Genomic DNA, 25,863 nt, shown 5'->3' on the forward strand with positions numbered 1-25,863 from the left:
CCTGCAGGTGTTGGAGCGGTACTTAGGCAACAGCTTTGATGTTCAGAGGCAAAGGGGGTTTTGTATCCCCTTCAAAAGGATTTCTGGCAGCGCTATTTCAGCAAAGCAAAACTGCCTTCAAGCCCTTGCAAAAAAGTTAACTCATGTAGTTGGCAGTAGCCCCCAGATTTCTGGGAAGCTTGGCAGCCTGCATGTCCTTTTGACCACTTTCCTCATGGGATGACCTATGGGAAAATAAACCCCAACCTTTTGCCTAGGGCAGCCTCTGTCTCCTTGATAGGAAGAAAGCAAGAATGTGAGAGGATCTCCTGGCGGTAATGGTGCATTCAGGCAATGGATCTGATCAGAACAGCAAATTGCCCACCCCAGGACCAATGTTTATACTCTGTTGAAAACAGCCATAGAGCTTGTCCTTTTGAGCAGTGGAAAATACGAAGCCTGGCTTCCTATGAGTTTGTCTCCCGTGTTCATATAACACTGTGATTTCAGCTTCCCCCTACCAGCGTATTTCCCTTTCCCTGCAATTCCTTCCCTATCCTGCTATGTCACCAACTTGCCAGCTTCCCCCCGTGGAGGAGTGTGGATGACCCACTGCAGCCAGGAGTAAGGGTGTACAGAATGACTGGCCAGCAGGAACAAGAAATCACACTGGAACTTCCCCCTTAGGCAGTACTAATTTGTATTTCCCTTTCCTATTCAGTGGACAACTTTCTTATACTTACCTCAGATTTTTGTCTCTTTAATGCAGATAAAATGCCCCCAGGTCAAAAAATATCTGGGGAGAAAATAGGACACGGGTACCAGTGTGGCATACACTCTTTTCCACAGGAAACTAAAATATTGGAGAGAGGCACAATAAGCCAAACTCGTTGTTGTTTTCAGTGTCAAACATTGACATTAAATTAAGCAGAATTTGATGATTTAAGGCTTGGTAAATTACTACGGCCAACTATAAAGGCAACATTACCTTGTAGACAGAGCACTGGAATGGGGCTTAGAAGAGCAGAGTTATACTCTGCTTTGCTGTGGATTTACTGAATAAATTTGGGCAAATGCTACCTTCACATGTGTATAAATACAAGTCAATCTTCCACTTCTCTTGCAATCTGTATAAGAAATGCAAAAATGAAGCAGCACATTGTCTAGGGACCACAAAAACAACCTTTTTCCAAGAAACAGCCTTCTTGGCAACCACAGGTAGTACACACTGAGTCAGGAGGAATGATCTCAGCCTTTTCATACATCTGCATTGTTCCCCTCCACCACAGCTTTGTAGAGTAGGAATAAGAGACATTCAAATGCAATTTATGGAAACTTAAGCAGATACAAATTGGAGTAGCTCCTTAGTGTTATCAGCATATCTGATAGCTTGTGATGATTCATAACTGAGGTTATCTGCTTTCCAGTGCATTAACTACAGCAGAGGTTGCGTGGTATTATTCTGACCCAAGCAATGGGTCCACTTTTAAGGTAAGTGGTTGCAATGCCCAGACACCAGCTTAATTTGTCCTACAGCTCTAGTGCAGTATATTAGAAACATACTGTGAATTCTGAAAATTCCTGACAAAACAAAAAAATACACCTGGAAACTGACTGTCAATGTCTTCAATCCATCATGGAGAATTCATCTTTTCATTACAGCCTCCCACAAATTTAACCGCATGGGTACTATCTGCAACCTATTGGTCAATTATTTTCCTCTACTTCTATGGCAGGAGAACACAAGACCCAAGCCATTTTGTTTTTGAAGTGCTTATAAAGCTTTTGGTTAAGTGTACCTAAAGTCTATCCACACGCAAGGCCCTGCTTGTCCTCTCCACTTTGATCATTGAGCAAATACCTTTGTTTCCTTCATGATTAACAATGTTAAATGAATATATTTGCCCAGCAGCTAGTAAGAGAAACACTTTGGTTACCCATCTCTGTAGCTTTAGATTGGACCTGAAGGCCAAGGAAAAGCTTTTGCCGAATTTCAGCCCTTTATGTGATGCTTTGTTATGCAAAGTTCCTTTTATCTCACTTTTAGGAAGTCTCTTGGGACATAATATAGAGAAGGCAGAGTGAAAGGTAACTGAAACTGTTCATTAGAACACATTCTTTTATTAATCAAGAAAGATCAGAAAAATAGCTGGAGGGACAGCAGGTGAATAGATGACACTGAACCATACACTGTCAAAAACTGTTCAAAAGAGCTGAGCTGTTCAGCAATCCAACTATAGTTGGTTACCCTGTTCTGCCACTGTAAAGGAGACTCAGATGTGGATATGGATTCCTGAGAGCTTTGATTTTTTCATGAAGAAGTAGCTAAAAGTAGATTCTGAACTGATCCCCATCCCAGCATTGGAGGCCAAGCAAGAATATTACCACTTGCAAGTCTTGCAAGAGTAACTAAGCACCAGACTCGTTGACCAGAGCCCTATTGTGCTACTTATCAGCCATAACCACAAAAAGACTTTCTCTGGCTTTCCGATTCACAGAGCCTGTATGTGGCTGAAGGAAGCAGGACGTTAACCAGAGCAGCGCAAGAGCTGGACTGCCTCAGCTTCTAGAACCTATGGGTGCTATGTTCCTTCTGACTCATTCAGTTTCTCCAGGGATATTCCCTCTGGACTGATCAAGGGAAACAGTCTACTATTTTATGACCAGTTAGGTTTCAAGAAGACTTCAAACTAAGAGATTACTTTTTGCAAACTTTCTCTATTCCTCTATTAATCAGAGAAAATTTATGAAATCAAACATCCTTGATACTCTCAAGGTGACTTCCAAGGTCTCCTCTTCAGAGAGAAAACGAGCTTTACCATTCTTGCTGTCTACACGGTAGGGGAGGTGCAGCAGCAGCTTCCTGTAAAAGAGGACACAGTGAATTTCAATGTCTCAGACCGGGTGAGCAATTGAGATGGCATTGCAAGTTACTCTTGGAATCTGCCAATCAGTATACCAAGGAATGTTCTTTCAGTGTACCTCCTTTGTCATGACAGGTTGTGGGGTTCCTGCAATACCTGGTGCACTGCTATACAGACCCTGAAATATTTCCAACACTATTCTTTTCTTTTGGCTGTGGCTATGACAACAGTTTCCAATGATGGATTGTGGGATCTCTCCGCTGTTCTTGCTTTTGCACGGTGCTGCATTTTAAATGCAGAGGAAAGAGAAGCTGCATTGATAATGCTCCCCTGGTGGTAAAAATCTGAATAATGCCTAAAGCCTCAAAGTGTCTTCAGGAGTTTGTCTTCTCTGGTAAAAAGAAATAAGTGGTGCAGCCTGATTAGAGATTCTGCCCAGTCCAGTTTCGCAAAGGGTATGTCTACACTGCACAGCACAGTTCAGGTATGAGAATGGACTTAGAGTTATGAAGTCGCTGGGATTTTAACCTACAGTGAAGATTAATTCAGTGATCCCCTGCCTGTGTTTCAGGCACATAATACACAAAGAAAGGCTGGATCTTGGACTCAGGAACTATTCCACAGTCCCACGCTGTGTTAGACATACAGCTTTTCCTGGAATGGCTGACAAGCCTTCCAGTTTATTTCCTCACGAGGATGTCTCAGTCTGGACCCATTCAACTCTTCTCATTGACAACAGTCCAAACTTACTTGCTTATGCAGAGTCCGGACTCTTTCCCCTCTTATCCCAGGCTTATATATTAACAATATGAATGATGGGCCAGCGTTGGACCTCCACTCTACTGACAGTGCAAACAGAATCACAGAATCAAGGACACTTTAGAATCAAGAGATCTGCCCAGCCAAACTCAATAAAGCCTAACAAGACAACGTGGTAGAATAGATGGGGGGTACTTCAAATTGGGGTTTAAATTATGCCAGTTCTTTTTCAGACCTTTTCAGTTGTCTTGTAGGAGCCACACTTGAAAGAGGTACAGTCAAAAAACCTTTGCACCACACCTACTGAAGGCAGCCATTTGCCATAATTTGGAGAAGTCCTTAAAATCAGCTTGGCTTAGAATCAGCCTCAGGACTACAGAGTTGGAAACAGTTCCTTTGAGCCCTCCTACACATCTGTGAGAGTACGGTGTTTTTCATCATGTAGAACTTGAAATCTTGTTTGTTTCTTTCATACTGAGAAGACTTGTACTTATATTTGTGAAAGCAGCACTGGCTCAGGCTGTACCCAAGCAACCATTACATTTACAGCAAACTTTTTATTTGCTAAGCTTGTGACTAGAGACAGCTGGATACTAAGAAGATAATGGCAGATCTGAGTCACCAAAAAGATAGAACTGCAAAAGAAAAAGGATACTGAAGTTTTCCTACATCTGCAGTATTGCATTAAGCTACCTCTTTCACTGCGTATAGGTTCTGCAAGTCATTAGCTAAACAATTATTCCTCCTGATTTTCCAGTTTCAGCTAGCACTTCCAAACATTCTTCCAGTCCTGTTGCATCTTCGGGTTAAATCAAAGCAGTAGGTAATTGACTCAGTCTGGTTTTGTCTGTGAGAAAGGTGGCTTTTCTATAGTTAGTCCACTAGGGACAGAACTTATTTGGACCTTAATCCATGGTTTGCACCTTGAATGTATTTGCAGGAAACTATTCACATATGGATCTTCTTACATTCCATTCAATGCAGCAAGTCAGCCAGGAGAAGATTAAGCTTTCTTATGAAAGCGCTCTATTGTGAAGAAGGACTTAAAGCAAAACAGAGATGGTAACTATCTGGAAATCGCAGGCAGGGCAATTGCACACTGAGGGAAACATGGAGGAATACTGAGAAGTCTGAGAGTATATCAGTCAGTCGATTATCTCTGTAGGTTTGAAATAGCCCTATAAAAAAAAGATCTCAAAGGAAATCTTTTTATGGTAACCTTGTAACATTTCCATCTCTGTATCATGCCTGGATATGTCCACAATTTGGCTTTCGACTTCTGAAAATGTATCTGCACATTTTTGACCATCTTTAGTTATAGATTTGTACAAATTAGTATTCAGAAAGCAAACTCCCAAGAAGTCCTTCAAGACTGTGGGAAATTTTTGCCAGACACTTTGGGCCCTTGAAGCCTTGCTGTTTACGTAGCCAAAATCTGCCTTAAAGCTATTTTTGCTAGAATAGTATCACAGATTCAAAGTTAGCACATTATATACCTATGGAAGGACTACGGTTGGTTTTACCTATAACTATTTCTCATGTGTGATTAATAATCTGATCTTCATCTTTAGCTTTGCTTTCCATACAGCATTCAGTTGAAGGCTTGGTTAAAACTTCTTTCAAGCAATATATTAATTGTACTTCTATCAGTCGTGTTTCACTTACTTTTGGGGAGTTCTAAGATCAAGAACCTTGTCCTGGATATCTAATGCGATGTCTGAGTACTTTGTCTCTGGCAGCTTGATTTTAATCTGAAATGATGGGCAGAGGTAAAGTTGTGATTAGATATGTAGCCCTCCAAGCCATAAAAGATCTCATCTTCATGAATATTTTCATGCTAGTGTCAAAGAGCAACATTCTGAGTTGGTAATTTATATCAGAGAAAATATGACGGTGGTAATCATTGCTTCCAATAGCTTAGTGATCTGTATTGATATCCTATTTTCTTCAAAATCCTGAGCTGATAATGTACATGACAGGTATTCTACATCCAGCAAACCCCTCTGGCTTTGTGTACTCCAAGGACAGCTTGCTTCTACTAGAAAACTTGCACAGCGGTTCTAGCTGTCTTGAAGTTCAGAAAGCAGGGAGATCTTTGATCATATAATAATGGATCTGATACCTGTAAGTTTAAAGACTGTCAGTATTGTAGCGTTCTGCTAACTCACATCTAATAAATGCAGGCAGATGAAAACCATCTCCTTCTCAGTCCGCCTCGCCTCCAAAATGAAACTTCATCTTAGAGCTACTTTTTTTTTCCCTCAAGTCTGTGGCATATGCTTTTGCACAGATTCTCTTGAGTACACTAGGTCCTTGAGGAGACACATGAGTTCTTCAGGTTAGCAAGTGTAAATATCACCTACAAATGCTTGAAGGGCTACAAGAAAATCCTACAGGAGGCCAAAGGCAGCAATAGAGCTTGGTGTTTGCATTCTGTCCCTCAAGAAGGTGTCAAGATTCAAAAGGGCAGAGAAAGAGCACAAAGAAGGGATGGGAGACACAGGTTCAGCTCACCACCATATCTTCACAGCAGGCTGTGGAAGGGTCTTTCCTGCTCATCCCAAAGAAGACGTCCTCTGTTCCCACACACTGTTTGAACAAAATCTGATACCTGAGAAAGAGAAGTAGTTGCCTAATAATCCTGGAGAAGGGGCAGGAGACTAAAGCAGATTCCATTTCTCAGAGGACTGTAAATATCCCCATAGTATTGCTGCTTCTCCTTTTTGGTCTCCCTTCAAGTCTTTTCAACCCATCTGCACTGGGTTTCTGTTTGGAGCCATGACTGAGTTAGGTAGAAGACAGGTGAAGATCATTCACTCCACCTTCCAAGGCACTAACTTTGCTGCCTCTACTTTGCTCACTAGCCTTTTCAGGATCAGGTAATGCATCCTAAGTGAGTGTGATACTTAGCAACTAGTCAAACACCACAAACTCTCTTCAGTCCGTCTCCTCCGGCATTTAGCACTCCAGGATATTGCATCAAAACACAATGATTAGAAATGCAAAGGCTGCTTTGTGGATTGACCCTGAAGGATTTCTGACCCCTACAAACTACAGCTGACATGCCTGATTGTATCTATTTCAAGAATGTTTTTGTTCTTGTTTTTCTAGGAGCAAGGGAAAAGACTGGTTTTAGGCTGTCCCTCAATAGACTAAGAGTGAATCACAAGATTTAAAAGTTCAAAGCTGCCTGCATATCGCCTTCCTTCCTGTAGTACTATTTGTCTCTAAAAGAGATTACTTCTTTGAAATGCAAATATAAGTTGGAGTACTTTATGAATTTATGAGTATGAAACATGAATGCATCTCTGTTGCAGAGGGAAAAGACAGGTATTTCACACAAATGGCATATTTGAAAGCTATTAAATTGTTTTACTGGCCGACTTCCCCTCCTAATCTGACTTTACACAAGTATCTGACACTTTCAGTAGTCTTATGATGGGAAAAACCAACTCTGTGTTTCTGTTACGAGATCAGAAGGTTTCCAATGGAGAGATGAAAATCACTCCTCACGTGTTGCTTTAGATGCAGAACCCATATCCTTCCTTTCTCCTTCCATGACACAAGCTTTTCCAATGGTTGTTTGACTCAACTGCAGTAGATGCTGTTTAATTCCTACTTCCATTCATGCAATATAAAGGCCATGCAGGCAGCCTCAGCTCACTTACTCTGGCTGTTCTCTGGGGTCCCAGGTGTCATCAAATTCAGCTCCTTCTGGCACCTCCTCTGTATTCCAGATAGTTTTCCTGTTTTCAGATTTCACTTGAACAGTACCTGTAAGTGATGAGAAAAATCACTCTGTTGTATTTTGGAATGTCTCTGTTCCTCTACATTTGAGGAAAACTTAGATTTATTTTTTTTTTCTAAGCCTTAGAAAAATCTTTATATTAAAAGCATTCTAGTTAATGATTACAGTTTCCTTTACCTCAGTATCTTACGAATGAGAATTTGCAGAGGGAGGATGTTTTCCTTTCCCTTAAATCTCCTTTACACAGACTTGATACCAAGGAAATCCTCCTTTCAGGCATAAAATATCTAGCACTTCAAAAGGGGTAAAGTGGAGAAGTATGAAATATCAATCTTCTTCAAAAGTACTCTACTTGTTATAGTTCCTTTCCTGCTACCCTCATCCTGGTCCCTGTTGACCTTTCATATGGCTCATAACTAAGCTGCCCAACAATGTGACAGCATTAGCTCTAGGAAGAATTTTACATTAACTTTGCCAAGATTAAACTTGTCTTCTGTTCCGTCCTGAGTACAATCCAAGGTGTTGACACAAATTTAGGAACTCTCAGAATATTTGTTCTCATTGTCCGAAAGTCCGCCTTGCTGTAAGATGCCAGAATACCTGGAGTCACAGAAAGCATGTAATTGTCCAGGGATTCCAGGCAAAGAACTAGATGCAGGAAGGAGAATAACTGAAAAACATCTCTCGGTCTGATGACGGCAGCACCGAACAAAGCTACTACTTCTACCTGTGCGTGGTCTAAATTGGATTGTGAAACTTTTCTTTGGAATATGGTATGACTGCATTTCAAGGTATGCTTGATAGTTCTTCCTACTCATAGGCATAAGCTCAGTTCCACGCAGTTTGCTCCATGAAGATCCTTTCAGGAGAGCACTTGGAAGTCCATCTTCCTTGTTTGCTCTAGGTGAGCATGAACAATTCCATGAGAGTATTATATATGGAGCTCTTTGCTGCTCAGTTAGGATTCCCCTCAGCCTGGGACCAGGCTGTGCTCTCTACTCTGTTTATCGTCGCCACTGCAGGCGGCAGTGCCCTCGAGTTACCCTTGCTGCTTCTCTTTGGAGCTTTTGCAGTTAAGCTTTTGGGAAAAGAAGAATTTTACACTGCAAGTGTAAAACTGGCATTAACCGTTTCCATCTGAAAGGTCAGTGACCACTCTCTTATGGAAACAAAGCCCATCAGCGGTAACTTAGGAAGTTACTACAGCTGTGATAGGCTGCTAGCATGGGCCTGAATGCTAAAACATACAAACGGTCCTCCTTACCGCTGGTCTCTTTCTTCGCTGGTCCAATACTAGCAGGAGTCATGGCGCTAACAGAAGAGCGTGGCTGCAAAAAAGGCAAATGGAACTTCCATCAATTTTCATAGAGCTCAGCTCAGTAACAACTTTTTCTACTTATTGACATTATTGTTACCTGAGGTCAGGCAAATCCCTGCTCAAATCCAAAAAAACCATTATCCCAACATTTCATGACTGAACCACTGAACAATCTCTTTTCTTCCCTCTCACCCAGCAGAAAATGGCCTTGACACACTGGGTGTAAGCAGCGCTCCCAGAAGCACAGAATTACAGACAGAACTGCTTTTTGAGTATTAGTTTCCGTGGCATTTGGGCAAAATTGCCATGCTTTGCCTGCCATGAAAATATTGCAGGAAACCAAGGGTGCTATGTGAAAACCCTGTCACAGCATTTGGATTCCTTTTGACAGTAGAGATCATATGAGGCAACGACATTTTCCTCTAATTATGGATCAATTTAGCGCTAATAGGCCAACGTGAGGCATTTCTGTATTTAGGAAGATTCCTTGGTTTGATAAAAGTGCCTCATATGCACAGAACACTAAATTAAATCAAAATAAAGATTTGAATTTACCCAGACTGACTCAGACTTAATTGACATCCCTTGTGGCAATTTTCCGTTTCTGTCTCTGAAGTGTCATTCATTTTATTAAAAAGATGTAAACAAATTCTTTTAAAATTAGGATGTTTACCGCAAAGATGTGCAGCAATAAGGCTAATTTTAAAAGGCAGGCATTAAACAGCTGAAAGGGAGTTAGAGTGTGAAGGACCACATCTACCACCTCCGGAAAGGAAATTTCAAGGGATACGCTCCACGTTTATCCCAAATGTTACTGCCATTGCCACGACTAGCGCACAACTGCTGGGTCAGCCGACTGGCTCTTTGTTGAGGAGCAATTTGGAGGGATTGGCCATCTTTGTTACCCAGGTCCTAACACGACTTGTTCAAAATCCTAAGAGACTTGGCAAAGTTTTGAGCCTGCACAGAGGCTTTCCACCTTGTGATTGTTGGCACCTGTGGCTCTCCAGTCACCAACATATCTATGGTACTGCAGTGATCAATTATCTCTACTGTTCTTCAATGCCTGACACGCAGAATTAGTACACTCAGTTGCCCCTGGCTATTTTAGTCTTTACTCAGAAGTTGAGCAGCAGCTTTTTTCCTTTCATATGAAGTATTTAGCTGTGATTGCCTTCATTGCTGTCAGGCTTCAGGGAATAGCAGGGGGAAGTCTAAAGTATCCAAAGCTCTTTCAACTACCTGTTCTATTTCCTTCAAGCTGAAAAAGTAACTCACCCTCCCACTTTGTGGGCACAACCTGTCCTTGCTTTCCTGGGGCATCTTCCTTATTCTCTCCTTCGAGAGCTCGTTACCCTAAAAGTATCTTCTAGTACCTGTTTCAGTCAGTCCAAAGCCTTCTATGGTTTTCATTCTCTTTTTACTTACTCTGGAAAAGAGGGACTTGCTTCTCCTCAGTTAAACGGGTCAGGCTGTGGTACCCCATGTGAAAGAAACAGCATTTCTTGTGAAAGACTCACCACATGATCATCATCATCATCATCATCTTCCTCTTGAGTATCATGAAGCAGTCTGGCCAGGAACTGCAGAGAAGAGCCTGAGGAAATACTGTCCATATCAACACTCTCCACTAACCTATGGGGACAAAATAAGTGACAGATGAAGAAAACAAAATGTTCTGTACTGTCTGTGAAGCAGAATTTTCCTGCTGTGTGTTCTGGAAGGGTAAAGTTTAGCCAAACTCTTACATGCGTGACATCAAAACATATATAACAGAACATAGTCAACCTTTCCTTTCTGTGCTCAGATTAGAGACTCTCTCACGCCATAGGCACTAGTAGCAGTCACAGCTCAAGCCTTAGAGTGACCATTCGGTCTAGTAGATCCCCTGTAAAGGTGGGTTTGCTGCTACTGCAGCCAGGGTGAGCACAGCCCGGGGGGCCTTGGCTCAGGCCTGGCACCAAGATACCGGGCAGAGCTCATCACACAGGTTCTCGCCCCCTTCCCAAGACCCCGCTTTCGGGCTGCACATCGGGTCCCACACGCTGTGGACGCACCAGGCCCGCCCCGGGTCCGGCCGTCTGTCCCGCAGCACCGAGCAGCCGCCCCGGCCCGCCCAAGGGCCCGGTGCCGCCGCCCGGCCCAGAGCCGCCGGCGGCCGCGTCCCCGTCGCCACAGCGACGGGCCGCCGCTGCCCGCCTCGCCTCGGGGAGCCAATCGGAGCGGACGGCGCAGGAGCGACGGCGGCAGTAGCCAATAGCTGCGGAAGGCGGGAAGCGCCGGGCGGTGGTTGGCAGGCGGAGGCGAGGGGCGGGTGCGTGGCGGCGGTGTGGTGCGTCATCGCCGTGCGCGCGGCGGCTGTCGGCGGGGCTGTGGGCGTCTCGGCCGGGGGTAGCGGGAGCGGTGCCGCTTCTGTCCGCGACTGGGCCCAGGCGCTGTCCCGGGCCTCCTGCGGGCGTCGGTTCCCGCTGGCCGCAGCCGCCATGAGTCAGTTCAGCTTCGGGTCGGGTGCCGGCGGCGGCGGCAGCTTCACTTTCGGCACGCCGAAGACGGCGGCCACCACGGCCACGACCGGCTTCTCCTTCTCTACGCCCGCCTCCTCGGGCGGCTTCAGCTTCGGAAGCGCGTCCCAGACGGCGTCCAGCAGCCAGCCCACCGGGCTCTTCTCCTTCAGCACGCCGGGCACGGCTGCGCAGCCGGCCAGTTTCAGCTTCGGGACGCCGGCCCCGGCGTCCGCGGCCGCGACCCCGTCAGCGAGCGTGTTCCCGCTGGGGTGAGTGTCTCAGAGGTGCCCGTCCGGTCCCCGGGGCGGGGGGTCGGTCCTGCCGGCCCCGAGTGGGCGATGAGGTGCATTCTGCTGTCAGAAAGTGGTCCGTAAGAAAGCCAATTCGGTACTTGACTGGCTGTGCGTCTCAGACAGAATGGCTTCTTTTCTTTCCTTCTCTAGGGCAAGTGCACCAAAGTTAAACTTTGGCGGCACCACTGCAACTCAGGCTACGGGAGGGCTACAGGCTACAGGAGGCTTTGGACTTGGTAGCTCTGTCCCAACCAGCGTGCCCTCAAGTCAAGCAGCAGCCCCTTCTGGCTTCACGTTTGGATCTACTGGTACTGCCACCACCACTGCTCAGTCTGGGACAACTGGAGGGTTTGCTTTTTCCAGTGTTACCACAAGTCAGGCCGGAACAGCCAGTTCCACCATTGGCACTGCAGCTCCACAAGTAGCTCCCACAGGGTTGACCTTTGGAATAGCGCCTACAGCTGCGGCCACCACTGCTGCCACCTTAGGAGCGACAACGCAGTCAACAGCCCCCTTTAGCCTTGGGGGGCAGCCTGCAGGTGAGTGCCTGGGCTGGAGGTGGTTTGCTGGTGCAGTGGGAAAGGGCTCAGGGTGGTGGGGGTGGGGTGCCGCAGGGTGCGCCTGGCCCGTGGTGCCAAACCGGGGTTCACCTCCCTGATGGCAAGAACCCTCCCGCTCCTGCAGAGTCCAGCAAAAGTTCTGTTTGCAGCTTTTGATGTACTTGTTGGTGACCGTGCAGGCCTCGGAGGAGAGGTCATCAGCTCTGGGATGAGGGCGATGTTCTTCTGTGTTCGAATCATTCTTGAAAAGCTTTGTAGGCAACAAAGTTGCCTTGTTAGCCCGAGTTCATTTCCAGGGTAATGCAGAGTATTTGTTACATTGAATATTAATGTTTGTTGTGATAGTCTTTCTGATTTTAATTTGCATATTGTTGTGATCGGTTTCTCTGTAGTGAAAGGTTCATGTTTTCTTTTTACTTGTGCTACTTGTTCCAGGGCTAAACTTTGGGTCATTGCCTTCAACAGCAGCCACGAGTGCCCCTGTGGCAACGCTGGCTACAAGTACCAGCCAGAAACCCGCCCTGTCCTTTGGAACCAAACTTGGAGGTAGGAAGTATTTTGGGAAACTTGAGATCACTCTGGACTTTGTGAATCTGGTGTCCTTCTGGGAAGAATTTTCTAACGTGGAGTCTGGAAATGGGCTACAAGTGTTTTGTTACTGTGACTTTGCAATGGCATCCGTAATCTGTGAGAGTTTATAGAGCCATTGAATAGAGTATCCTGTATTTTTTCTTGTGTCCAAGGTGCCGAATTGTATTCTGTACTTGTTGCTGGAGCGTAGTGGAAGGAAGCCACAGGTTCAAGGGGCACATTGGCAAAGGGAGAGAGTTGAGGTAGAATACAGGGGAAAAAAAAGTTTAGAATTCTTGCATCCATAAGAAACTGGTGTAGATGGGGAAACCTGTATTGCATTCTCAGCATGATTGTACAAGGCTGATGTTTTTTCCATTTGTAGTAACATCCACAGCTGCTACAACTGCAGCCGCCGCCACCACCACAACCTCCATTCTTGGTTCAACGGGGCCTACGTTGTTTGCATCTATAGTGAGTTCTTCAGCACCGACATCGTCTACCACCACGGGCCTCTCACGTAAGACACGATATACGGATTTTCTCTGTTGGGGGAAGAAAGGAGCAGCATGGTTGCTGTTGCCTGTGAGTAGTGGAGCCTGCAGATGGTGGAGTAATAGGGGAGAATTCAAAAGGCCATCTCTTGTCGCTGTTTGCCACCTCCCCTCCGTGTGATTTCTGCCACACTGTCTTCAGTGGTGAGGCTTGGAGGGTTTTCTTCAAACCAAAGCATGCTTTAGACTCAGAGTGGGCCAGCAGCCGAGGGCAGTTTTAGCTGTATGTGACTTTTTTGTTTCTCTGTCTGGGTAGTATTGCCACAACGGAGCTTTCTGGTGTTGTTGAAGCTGCTGTCCTCCAGACCCCAGTGCCTTGAGGCTGGTTGCGTCTGCCTTTGAGTCCTGCATTAAGCATTCTCACTTCTTTAATAACAGTGGCCTGTGACACTGGAGATGCAGGGTTCTGAAAACAAGTATTTGCACAGCTGTGTGTCTGCAAGTTGCCCTGGTAATAACTGGCAAGTTTCTCCTTGCAAAATGATTTTTGTGTCAGGAAATAGTGTCTGCTTTGTGATAGCTTTAAGGCAGTAGCCATGTTTGAAGACAGTCCTAACAGTTTCTTTGTGAACCTGCAGTGAGGTGTTAATGCTTCTGTTTGCTTTGATGATGGAGACTGGCTGCAGTCAACGTCAGTGTTTCCTGGAGTTAGTATTAGTAATATTTGTATTAACTATTGTTAATACAAATAGTTGTATTAACTATTCCATGCCTAATGCTGTCTTACACCTACCTCTGAAAACTTAGGCAGCTGCTCCCAAGGACCATCACAAGTTTTATGACAAAGCCACACCGATTACTTTTTGCTAATCAGCCACAACTTGTAGATGCCATAGATACCAACCTGACAGCTCTTATTTTTGTGTGTCTAAAATGCTTGCATTGTCTCTCTAGTTCGAAAGCCGAGCTTAATCTTTGTGTTTAAGAATGCTTTTAAGCTAATGGGCATTCCCTGTTTATCAGGGTGTCTCAGACCCGGTTCTTGGATGCTAATAGGTGGGTTGTTTCCAGGCAACTGAGATGTGACCAGTGTGTTTCCTGTAGTATGTGCAATCGTATTGCTTTAGCAAATAGACTTCTGCAGAGATTTTTCCAAGGGGCACTGTATTTAATGGGTTACAGAAACTCCTAATGTTGTCTTCTCTTTACAGTTGGTGCCCCGTCCACTGGGACAGCCGGTCTTGGAACGCTTGGGTTTGGATTAAAAGTCCCTGGAACAACAGCTGCCACAACAAGCACTGCAGCTAGTAAGATCTAGATGCTGAAAGTAGCTGAAGGGAAGGCGAAGTGTGCTGATGATGGGAGGGAGAGGCCAGAGACTTGGAGGGAGTACTAGGGAGAGATGTTTTTTGTTTCAGTTCTGTCCCATGAATCTGTTTCTTCCATATTGTAAGTTTCAAAGTACTGTATTTCATTAACTTTTTCTTCCAAAAATATAAAATAAAGCAGTGATGAGTGCAGCATTTAAGTGGCCAGCCTCATGTGACAATCTGCAGTGGAATTTGCTGCTGAATAGTGTTAGGATTCAGGCCTGAACATCTTTTTCTGGATGCAGTTTTCAGTGTAAATACATGGGTGCTGCTCAGCTCTCAAGGTCTTTCTAAAGCTTGTTTGTGGAGTAACTGTGAAGAATTTGAGCTCAGTGCCTAGAAGTGCCGCCCTGACAGACTGACAGTACCATCTGATAGATGCTCTTAGCTTTTTGAAAACGTAGAAATCTGATCTTCCCCAAAGATGCAGGAGAAGAACTGGGTGTGCTAGTAGTTACTAGGTCGAATTTTAAAACATAAGGAGATTGAGAGGGATATGTGGGCTAATACTGTGTTTCCTCAAATAATGCCCAGGTTAAGTGGAGGCTGATGGTTCCTCATATTACTAGAGCTACTAGTGAGCCATTTAGAGTCCCCGCTTTTGTGTCAAGGTGCTCTTCATTCCCGTCTTGACAGATGTGGGATTTGTTTTTTGTAAAATGGACCTGTTTGAGCTCATACAGCACTGCACTTAGGAGTGTATATTGGACCTGTTCTCGATTTGTTAGGTAGCAGATATGTCGTCTGCTGCTGCTTGACTTGAATCTCTTCTTTCAGGCACTACTACTGCTTCTGGCTTTGCTCTGAATATTAAGTCATTAACTACGACTGGTGCCATTGGAGCTGGGACTTCTACAACTGCCGTAACCACCACCACAACAACCAGGTGAGTATTTTGTTGTAACCGACTGTTTCTTGACTGGTGCAAGAGGCTGTATTAATGCCGGTGTCTGGCGGAGGAAGGGAAAAGGAGTGCTGTCATGTTTATATTTTGTTTTTTTGATCTTGTGTTCGGTACTGTCTTGCCCTTCCTCTCAGTGCGCCTCCAGTGATGACTTATGCCCAGCTGGAGAGTTTGATAAACAAGTGGAGTCTGGAACTGGAAGACCAGGAGAAACACTTTCTCCATCAAGCAACGCAAGTTAATGCTTGGGATCGGATGCTGATAGAGAATGGGGAGAAGGTAAGGTGATGTCTGTTGTAACGTGATTTTGCTTGCTCAGATCCTTCAAGGCCTTAAGTGTTAGAGATGCAGCAAGCCATCTAGTGGGACTTCCTACTTGTTAAAAAAAAAAAAAAAATAGATGTGAGTTACACCTGGGTGCTTGTGAAAGCCCCGCTGTATGTCTGTTCTGGTCTATAGGCTTTGAAGCTTGGCAATCTGTTCAGTGTGTTTACAGTATGGTAACGAGTTATCTTAGGGTGGAGCTTTCAAAGCCAAACCTCCCTTATTCAGTTTTTGGTCTGTAAATCTTTAAAAAATAATAATAATAAAGCTGTAAAACTGTTTTTTTGTAGAAAGAGTAGCCATTTGTATGGTGCTGTCTTTCTTTGTTCCACCACTCTTCTTTTATGGGTTGACTTTTGAATTTTGGAAATATAATGAAGTGTCTTCTGTTTCCAGATTACTTCGTTACACAGAGAAGTAGAGAAAGTGAAGCTTGATCAGAAGAGGTAGGAAACTATGAACACTTGAGATGATTTTGTTTCCTGTTTGCATCTTCCTGCATTGTAGTATGGCAGATGCAGAATGTCTGTAACCTCTCAGTGGAGTCGTTAACACTTTCTCTTTTCAGACTGGATCAGGAACTAGACTTCATTCTGTCACAGCAGAAAGAGCTTGAAGACTTGCTGACCCCTCTGGAGGAGTCTGTGAAGGAACAGAGCGGGACTATCTACTTGCAGCATGCGGATGAAGAACGGGAGAGGACGTAAGACAGTCTGTGTGGAATGTGTGATGAGGAAGCTGCTATGGTGGTGGTTGATGCGCAAGAAGTAGAGTTGGGATGTATCAGCGGCCTGTGTCAAACATGTAATCTTGTTTTACGCATGGCGACTTAGATTTTATGTGTTAGAAACAGGGGGAGTGCAACTGGAAGCCCTTGAATCAGCATGAAAAGCTCTCTGGGTGTTGGTGTAATCAGCTGTCTGGGCAAGGTTACTAATTTTGGCATAATCTCAGAAAATTGGTGGTTATTTAGTGACAGAAGTGATGAGAGCAGAATGCATTATGTGTGGTTCAAGCATCCTTATAAGCCTTAAGTGTTGAATCTTAGCAGGGTTATGAACAGAAGTGTTTCTCTGGTTCAAGAGAGATGAACCTTGAGGAACCTGGACTGGCTGGTTCCTTGAGTTCTGACCAAGCCTTCCAGAGAGTGCTCCACACTGTTGCTTGTCTGTCTCTGTGTATCTGTCGAGAGAGAGAGGGTGGGAGTTCCTTCATCTGTGTGATAGAATGCCTCTCCTGGTGCTGTTCCCATGTGTATACCGGCCTCAGTTGAAAGGTGCGGAATCTAATTGTGATTGCCCGAAGTTGGCGTGACTGGGAGTGGGTCTTCTGAAGCTCACATGAAATATTCTGACCTGGGTTCCTGTGTGTTTTGCAGCTATAAACTGGCTGAAAACATAGATGCTCAGTTGAAGCGTATGGCACAAGATCTGAAAGACATCATTGAGCACTTGAATACATCAGGAGGCCCAGCAGACACAAGTGACCCGGTAAATCCAAGCTTTAGGTTTTTTGTGTGTGTTGGTAAGAGTCAAAGGATATTTAAACAGTTCTAACTCTTTGATTGTCCTCTCTTGGATTCTCGTCTGCTTGTAGTTACAACCTTGGAAGGGCATTCTTTCTCCTTGGGTTGGTTCTCTTTTGGTCAAAGTGCATTATAACACAGCACATAGATTTCAAAGTATCTCCTTCTGGTATGAGTTCTGGTTGTTTGCTTGTTGTCTAATTTTTCCTAGTTTACTACTTGTTTTGGAGGCATTTCTTAATGTTGATCCAGCTGCCTGCGCTACCACTTGAGTGCTCCTTCTGGCAAATCTAAATTTTGTTCAGAATGCCCTCTATAACAGCTGATACTTTTTTATTACGCTGCTTTTGCATTCTCATGAAAGCAAGATCTGAATTACCAGCTCTTTCTGATAAGTGTTTGTTTGATCTTGATGCTCCTTGTGGCTTTACTGAGAAGCTTTTATTTTTTTAGTAAAATTTCCCTTCACTGTTACAGACTGAGTTGATTTCCTATTCCTTTTTACTTTTGCCACTTCAGGACTCCCTGCATGGGCTTTACATAGTATTAATCTATATTGGTGTTCCTAGGTGTGACTTAGATACAGGCATATACTCCTCGAAACCAGCCTGTGTTCTTGATGGTAAAGAGAAGCAAAGCAACATGGTTGCTGGACAGACTTCCCCAGGAAAGCATCTGGGCAGTTAGTGGGGCTGTACAGATGAGCTGTTTGATTTTGCATCATGTTCCAAAGGCAGGGACAGGCAGGCTGTCTTTTACTGTTCTGATTTGTTACACTAAGTAGAAACTGACCTGCACGTTTTCTTTCTGCTCAGCTTCAGCAGATCTGTAAAATCTTGAACGCACACATGGATTCATTGCAGTGGATTGACCAGAATTCAGGTGAGAGTGGTCTAGCAGCCTTTGGGGAACGTAAACAGAAAGCGTGTAGCATGTGGGCAAATGCTTTTTGACCATCGATGAATTCCTGAAGATCCCTGAGGAATCTTCTCCTCCTCACCTTCAACGCCACTGTTCCTTCTGTGCTTGAATTCTCCTGATGTGCATTAAAGGCCTCTGCCGAGAAGTGGTTCCTGGCAGCAGCTGATGTTTTACAGCAAGCACTGCTTGAAATGCCTCAGTGCAAAGCAGAGGACTTGTAAACCTTGTGCTTTGTTCTGTCAAACTATGGTTGAATATTTCAACTTCTCAGATGGTGTGGGGTTTCCCTTTGGAACAGGGAGACTGGTGAGGAGGGCTGTGTCTGTAATGCTGTCATCCTCCCCGACTTCCCCTGCAAAGGGAAAGCCAAATCCAGGTAAGACTGATCAGCGTGGGTTTTTCTGCAGGCACAGTAACTCTGGACTGTGGAAACTTCAGAGTAGCAATAACCTGAGATGTGGTGCTGGTCAGAAGATGCATTCAATAGTGAAAACTTGATAGTGTAGTTAGTATTGCTTCTTTTCTTGCATTCACCCTTAACTATTACGGCACCGTGATGCCATGCTAAAAACAAGCAGAACAAAGGAACGTTTCTTCCGGGGAGTGCCTCCTTGTGAGGGATTCAGGAATTCTACCCGGGTTTGATCTGAGCTTATGTTAGCAGCCACACGGGGGCATGGCAGAATAAAGCAGTGCTGCTCTTGCCATCACCAAACTGCACTGTCTGGCTGCTGTGCTGTGAGAAGTGCTCACAGCTGCTGTCCTGCTTGGGTGAAAGCAGGCATGCTGCTCTCCAAGTGTAAGTAGTGTTCTTGGCTTAAGTCAGGGTTTAATTTGGCTTTTTCTTCCAGAACATATATGCCAACTTCTTGCATTCCGAACATGCCTTTCTTGGGGAAATACGGTGCAACTTCTGTGGCATCAGAATCCTGACTTTACAGAACGTGTGTGAAAATAGCAGCCTGTTTCCTTTAAATTTTCCTAGGAAGGAGGCCTATTTTTTTCCCCTGTCATTCAGTGCCAAAGAAATTGTCTTACTGTGTACACTTAAGTGGTGTGATGGAAAAACAATGTCATTTTGAAGTAAGCTTTCACGTAGCCCTTGCCATTAATAAGTGGAGTAGGCCTTGGAAGGATGTATTCTTCAGCACTCTTTTTGTATGAAATAAACCCACATCCAAATCCCCACAAACCAGAACTAGGACATTTTGCTGTAGGTGATGTTGTCAGGTTTTTTGCCTTTGGAAACAAATCACCCCCCGATCAGCCGGAGATCTTTTCTGGGTGTACTCATACACAGTGGTTATTCACTTGTCTGACTTGTTAAACAATTATGTGCAACTGTGGCACTTGATTCAAATCACTGTTAACCTACACTGCCACAATTAACTGGACTTGCTGAACATGGACACAGGTGGGTGCTGCTTCCAGAAGTGAAAGGGGCATTTGGACAAAGCCTTGTTCTGACCTTCTGCCTTGTCCTGAGAGAACCAGGAAGTCTTCACTTTTGTAGTTACAGTGGAATTCCAAGTTGAGCGAGAGATCTGTGAGACAGTGAAGCAAACTGCTGCTTCATGCCATAGTCATTTTTGTATGGTGAATTTTTGAAGTGACAAACTGAAATGTGTTGCTTAATACATTACTGGAATATTCTGGGTTTGGCATGCTGTGCAGAATAAATCTTGTCCCAGGAGTCTTGCGCTTCTGCTTGGTGGTTGCTGAATGCCTCGGAATACTTTTTTAGCCAATCTTCTTTGTTTTGGAGGGTTAGCAGTGCTTTGTGTTGGGTTTTCCTCCTCCTTTGTGCACTGTCAAATCTGAGTGACTGTCAAAATTCAAATGTTTTGCTTTCTCCTTTTGCAGGCTGAACTGAGGGTTGTGTTTCAGGGTGATTGTAAGCCTAATGCCTTGTTTCTCCCACAGCCGTGTTGCAGAGAAAGGTCGAAGAGGTGACCAAGGTTTGTGAGAGCCGCCGCAAAGAGCAAGAGCGCAATTTTCGGTTTGCATTTGACTGAAAGACTCAAAGTTTCAAGGATTACCGTAACATCTCCAGAGAAGAGAGAGGTTGGTGGGGACCTAGGTCTCCAGTGACGATCTGGGTTGGTTTCTCTTCTTGCAATAAAACTTGTTGTTTGTTCCAAAGCCAGTCTTTGCAGTGTCTGACTGGAATTCCCCCACTCCAGCCTGAGAGACAGCATGAGGTTTGTGCTGGAAGTAGGTGTTCCTCCTCCCTGTTCTTCCTGACTGCCTGCAGGCTGGTGAGATACACAAAGGCTGGCCCTGAGGGATTTAAGCTGTCTGTGCCTCCATGGCTGAGCTCTGCAGTGCTTAAAAGTAACTTGATTGTGTTCAGCTGGGCCTTCATGAGCTTTGACTCAGGTCCTTACAGAGGCAGTTTAAGGAAGAGCTGTCCTCAGAAGGAGCTGCAGCAGTCTGAGAGACTCGGATTCCTCCTGTCGCTGCCTGGATTTTGTGTTTAAGTTTGGTATGCTTCCACTTGTGAAAGTGGGCCTTGTTTTTTGTACTTTTGGGTAATAAACTGCTTTTGTGCAGGTACCTGTAAGCAGAATTTCTACTCAACTAAAAATTATTAGATGTGCGACTAAAAAAATGGTACTCGTGTAGTGATTTGGGGTAGTATAGCTTGTTCAGTCACAAGGGTGCAGGAACGAACACAGTCAATAAGTCTGCTGTGAAGACTTTTTTTAAGAGACAGAGTCTCATATCGCTGCTTTTTGATAAAGTGTGATTATAATGTGCATTCCAATGTCTCTTTGCTAGTACAGGGAAGTGAACGATCACATATTTAGCAGAACTGTCCTAATACTCATTTCTGCTTTGTGCTTTAGGCTTCTATTTTGCCAAGTGCTGAAGGGGTGCAAATAATGAGTAATGAGCTTTACTTTATATTCCTCTCTCTGTACCCTATCTGCCTTGCCTTACATATTGTCTTGTGGAAGAAAGGGAAGGGGCTGCTTCCTGAAGTAATTTACTGGCTTTAATGTGAGTTTAAACGTGTGAGTTGCTCTTTCACTTTTTCCAGTGTGCAGATTTCATCATCTTCAGTAGGGAGGGAGGGGAGTCTCACAGATGCTGTAGGTGAGAGTGTTGTTGACTGTGGGGGAACCCTTGCCGAGGGCTCCAGACACTTTGCTGTTGATTTTCACCTGGGAGTGGAGCAATTTAACACTCTCAATGACTGGTAGTACTAACAGAATTTTAACTTTGCAGCTTGCAGTGAAGTAGAAAAATCCTATAGGAGGCCAAAGGCAACAATAGAGCTTGGTGTTTGCTTTCTGTCCCTCAAGAAGGTGTCAAGATTCAAAAGGGCAGAGAAAGAGCACAAAGAAGGGATGGGAGACACAGGTTCAGCTCGCCACCATATCTTCACAGCAGGCTGTGGAGGGGTCTTTCCTGCTCATCCCAAAGACGGTGTCCTGAACAAAATCTGATACCTGAGAAAGAGAAGTAGTTGCCTAATAATCCTGGAGAAGGGGCAGGAGATTAAAGCAGATTCCATTTCTCAGAGGACTGTAAATATCCCCATAGTATTGCTGCTTCTCCTTTTTGGTCTCCCTTCAAGTCTTTTCAACCCATCTGCACTGGGTTTCTGTTTGGAGCCATGACTGAGTTAGGTAGAAGACAGGTGAAGATCATTCACTCCACCTTCCAAGGCACTAACTTTGCTGCCTCTACTTTGCTCACTAGCCTTTTCAGGATCAGGAAATGCATCCTAAGTGAGTGTGATACTTAGCAACTAGTCAAACACCACGAACTCTTGAGTCCATCTGCTCCAGAAAACACTTCCAGTAGTCTTATGATGGGAAAAACCAACTCTAAGTTTCTGTTACGAGATCAGAAGATTTCCAATGGAGAGATGAAAATCACTCCTCATGTGTTGCTTTAGATGCAGAACCCATATCCTTCCTTTCTCCTTCCATGACACAAGCTTTTCCAATGGTTGTTTGACTCAACTGCAGTAGATGCTGTTTAATTCCTCCTTCCATTCATGCAATATAAAGGCCATGCAGGCAGCCTCAGCTCACTTACTCTGGCTGTTCTCTGGGGTCCCAGGTGTCATCAAATTCAGCTCCTTCTGGCACCTCCTCTGTATTCCAGATAGTTTTCCTGTTTTCAGATTTCACTTGAACAGTACCTGTAAGTGATGAGGACAATCACTCTGTTGTATTTTGGAATGTCTCTGTTCCTCTAGGTTTGATGAAAACTTAGATTCATTTTTTTTTTCTAAGTCTTAGAAAAATCTTTTTATATTAAAAGCATTCTAGTTAATGATTACAGTTTCCTTTACCTCAGTATCTTACGAATGAGAATTTGCAGAGGGAGGATGTTTTCCTTTCCCTTAAATCTCCTTTACACAGACTTGATACCAAGGAAATCCTCCTTTCAGGCATAAAATATCTAGCACTTCAAAAGGGGTAAAGTGGAGAAGTATGAAATATTAATCTTCCTCAAGCCTCCTGACAGGTGATTTTTTTTTTTTTAAGTGAGCAGAGTCATTTACAAAAGGACTACCTCCTCACATAGAAATCTAGTTCTTCCCATTAATTATTGAGCACAGCCCAGATAAGGTACTGAAGACACATCAAAGTTCACAGGCAGAATACTATGGTTTATGCCTATCCTGCATGGAAAAATATATTTTCTAAAAGATGGTAACAAGCAGTGTTCCCCCCTTTCTCCAAAAGGGTTGTCAAGCATTGGAACAGGCTGCCCAAGAAAGTGGTTGAGTCACCATCCCTGCAGCTATTTAAAAAAAAAAAAAAAAAAAAAAAAGTGAAGAAATGGTGCTTAGGGACATTGTTTAGTGGTAGTTGGCAGTGTTGGATTTACAGTTGGAGTCAATAATCTTAAAGGTCTTTTCCAACCTAAATAATTCTGTGATTCTAAATCTGCAACCTGAAGGTTTTTTGCAGTGGAGTTGTGGAATTTATGTGGGGAATATGGTATGACTGCATTTCAAGGTATGCTTGATAGCTCTTCCTACTCATAGGCATAGGCTCAGTTCCATGCAGTTTGCTCCATGAAGATCCTTTCAGGAGAGCACTTGGAAGTCCATCTTCCTTGTTTGCTCTAGGTGAGCATGAACAATTCCATGAGAGTATTATATATGGAGCTCTTTGCTGCTCAGTTAGGATTCCCCTCAGCCTGGGACCAGGCTGTGCTCTCTACTCTGTTTATCGTCGCCGCTGCAGGCGGCAGTGCCCTCGAGTTACCCTTGCTGCTTCTCTTTGGAGCTTTTGCAGTTAAGCTTTTGGGAAAAGAAGAATTTTACACTGCAATTGTAAAACTGGCATTAACCATTTCCATCTGAAAGGTCAGTGACCACTCTCTTATGGAAATAAAGCCCATCAGCGGTAACTTAGGAAGTTACTACAGCTGTGATAGGCTGCTAGCATGGGCCTGAATGCTAAAACATACAAACAGTCCTCCTTACCACTGGTCTCTTTCTTCGCTGGTCCAATACTAGCAGGAGTCATGGCGCTAACAGAAGAGCGTGGCTGCAAAAAAGGCAAATGGAACTTCCATCAATTTTCATAGAGCTCAGCTCAGTAACAACTTTTTCTACTTATTGACATTATTGTTACCTGAGGTCAGGCAAATCCCTGCTCAAATCCAAAAAAACCATTATCCCAACATTTCATGACTGAACCACTGAACAATCTCTTTTCTTCCCTCTCACCCAGCAGAAAATGGCCTTGACACACTGGGTTTAAGCAGCGCTCCCAGAAGCACAGAATTACAGACAGAACTGCTTTTTGAGTATTAGTTTCCGTGGCATTTGGGCAAAATTGCCATGCTTTGCCTGCCATGAAAATATTGCAGGAAAACAAGGGTGCTATGTGAAAACCCCGTCACAGCATTTGGATTCCTTTTGACAGTAGAGATCATATGAGGCAACGACATTTTCCTCTAATTATGGATCAATTTAGCGCTAATAGGCCAATGTGAGGCATTTCTGTATTTAGGAAGATTCCTTGGTTTGATAAAAGTGCCTCATATGCACAGAACACTAAATTAAATCAAAATAAAGATTTGAATTTACCCAGACTGACTCAGACTTAATTGACATCCCTTGTGGCAATTTTCCGTTTCTGTCTCTGAAGTGTCATTCATTTTATTAAAAAGATGTAAACAAATTCTTTTAAAATTAGGATGTTTACCGCAAAGATGTGCAGCAATAAGGCTAATTTTAAAAGGCAGGCATTAAACAGCTGAAAGGGAGTTAGAGTGTGAAGGACCACATCTACCACCTCCGGAAAGGAAATTTCAAGGGATACGCTCCACGTTTATCCCAAATGTTACTGCCATTGCCACGACTAGCGCACAACTGCTGGGTCAGCCGACTGGCTCTTTGTTGAGGAGCAATTTGGAGGGATTGGCCATCTTTGTTACCCAGGTCCTAACACGACTTGTTCAAAATCCTAAGAGACTTGGCAAAGTTTTGAGCCTGCACAGAGGCTTTCCACCTTGTGATTGTTGGCACCTGTGGCTCTCCAGTCACCAACATATCTATGGTACTGCAGTGATCAATTATCTCTACTGTTCTTCAATGCCTGACACACAGCATTAGTACACTCAGTTGCCCCTGGCTATTTTAGTCTTTACTCAGAAGTTGAGCAGCATCTTTTTTCCTTTCATATGAAGTATTTAGCTGTAATTGCCTTCATTGCTGTCAGGCTTCAGGGAATAGCAGGGGGAAGTCTAAAGTATCCAAAGCTCTTTCAACTACCTGTTCTATTTCCTTCAAGCTGAAAAAGTAACTCCCCCTCCCACTTTGTGGTCACAACCTGTCCTTGCTTTCCTGGGACATCTTCCTTATTCTCTCCTTCAAGAGCTCGTTACCCTAAAAGTATCTTCTAGTACCTGTTTCAGTCAGTCCAAAGCCTTCTATGGTTTTCATTCTCTTTTTACTTACTCTGGAAAAGAGGGACTTGCTTCTCCTCCGTTAAACGGGTCAGGCTGTGGTACCCCATGTGAAAGAAACAGCATTTCTTGTGAAAGACTCACCACATGATCATCATCATCATCTTCCTCTTGAGTATCATGAAGCAGTCTGGCCAGGAACTGCAGAGAAGAGCCTGAGGAAATACTGTCCATATCAACACTCTCCACTAACCTATGGGGACATAATAAGTGACAGATGAAGAAAACAAAATGTTCTGTACTGTCTGTGAAGCAGAATTTTCCTGCTGTGTGTTCTGGAAGGGTAAAGTTTAGCCAAACTCTTACATGCGTGACATCAAAACATATATAACAGAACATAGTCAACCTTTCCTTTCTGTGCTCAGATTAGAGACTCTCTCACGCCATAGGCACTAGTAGCAGTCACAGCTCAAGCCTTAGAGTGACCATTCGGTCTAGTAGATCCCCTGTAAAGGTGGGTTTGCTGCTACTGCAGCCAGGGTGAGCACAGCCCGGGGGGCCTTGGCTCAGGCCTGGCACCAAGATGCCAGGCAGAGCTCATCACACAGGTTCTCGCCCCCTTCCCAAGACCCCGCTTTCGGGCTGCACATCGGGTCCCACACGCTGTGGACGCACCAGGCCCGCCCCGGGTCCGGCCGTCTGTGCCGCAGCACCGAGCAGCCGCCCCGGCCCGCCCAAGGGCCCGGTGCCGCCGCCCGGCCCAGAGCCGCCGGCCGCCGCGTCCCCGTCGCCACAGCGACGGGCCGCCGCTGCCCGCCTCGCCTCGGGGAGCCAATCGGAGCGGA

At 44.6% G+C, this 25,863-nt stretch overlaps 2 protein-coding genes across 3 annotated transcripts; one reads left to right on the top strand and one right to left on the bottom strand.

Annotated features, from left to right (window-relative positions):
• Nucleotides 1-2,126: 2,126 nt before the first annotated feature.
• DNAAF6 (dynein axonemal assembly factor 6) lies at nucleotides 2,127-25,806 on the bottom strand. 2 transcript variants are annotated; one of them, XM_063346425.1, is made up of 10 exons: nucleotides 25,694-25,806; nucleotides 25,163-25,271; nucleotides 23,589-23,652; nucleotides 22,184-22,289; nucleotides 10,189-10,303; nucleotides 8,615-8,678; nucleotides 7,271-7,376; nucleotides 6,117-6,213; nucleotides 5,268-5,353; nucleotides 2,127-2,842 (listed from the first exon to the last, which is right to left on the bottom strand). In XM_063346425.1, the coding sequence occupies exons 2-10, from the start codon at nucleotides 25,250-25,252 to the stop codon at nucleotides 2,713-2,715; spliced, it is 858 nt and encodes a 285-aa protein (XP_063202495.1). In that variant the 5' UTR covers nucleotides 25,253-25,271; nucleotides 25,694-25,806; the 3' UTR covers nucleotides 2,127-2,712. The 2 variants fall into 2 exon arrangements, with proteins under 2 accessions (XP_063202495.1, XP_063202497.1); XM_063346427.1 differs by having other exon boundaries at nucleotides 25,425-25,800.
• Nucleotides 11,004-20,275, top strand: LOC134520900 (nuclear pore glycoprotein p62-like). The gene is made up of 12 exons (XM_063346772.1): nucleotides 11,004-11,441; nucleotides 11,616-12,004; nucleotides 12,461-12,571; nucleotides 12,981-13,115; nucleotides 14,301-14,396; nucleotides 15,237-15,345; nucleotides 15,498-15,642; nucleotides 16,084-16,133; nucleotides 16,256-16,390; nucleotides 17,066-17,177; nucleotides 18,028-18,094; nucleotides 20,057-20,275. Exons 1-12 carry the CDS (start codon nucleotides 11,152-11,154, stop codon nucleotides 20,146-20,148), a joined length of 1,731 nt encoding a protein of 576 aa, XP_063202842.1. The 5' UTR covers nucleotides 11,004-11,151; the 3' UTR covers nucleotides 20,149-20,275.
• Nucleotides 25,807-25,863: the final 57 nt, after the last annotated feature.

The sequence above is a fragment of the Chroicocephalus ridibundus genome, chromosome 9 (assembly GCF_963924245.1).
Source record: "Chroicocephalus ridibundus chromosome 9, bChrRid1.1, whole genome shotgun sequence".
NCBI lineage: Eukaryota > Metazoa > Chordata > Aves > Charadriiformes > Laridae > Chroicocephalus > Chroicocephalus ridibundus.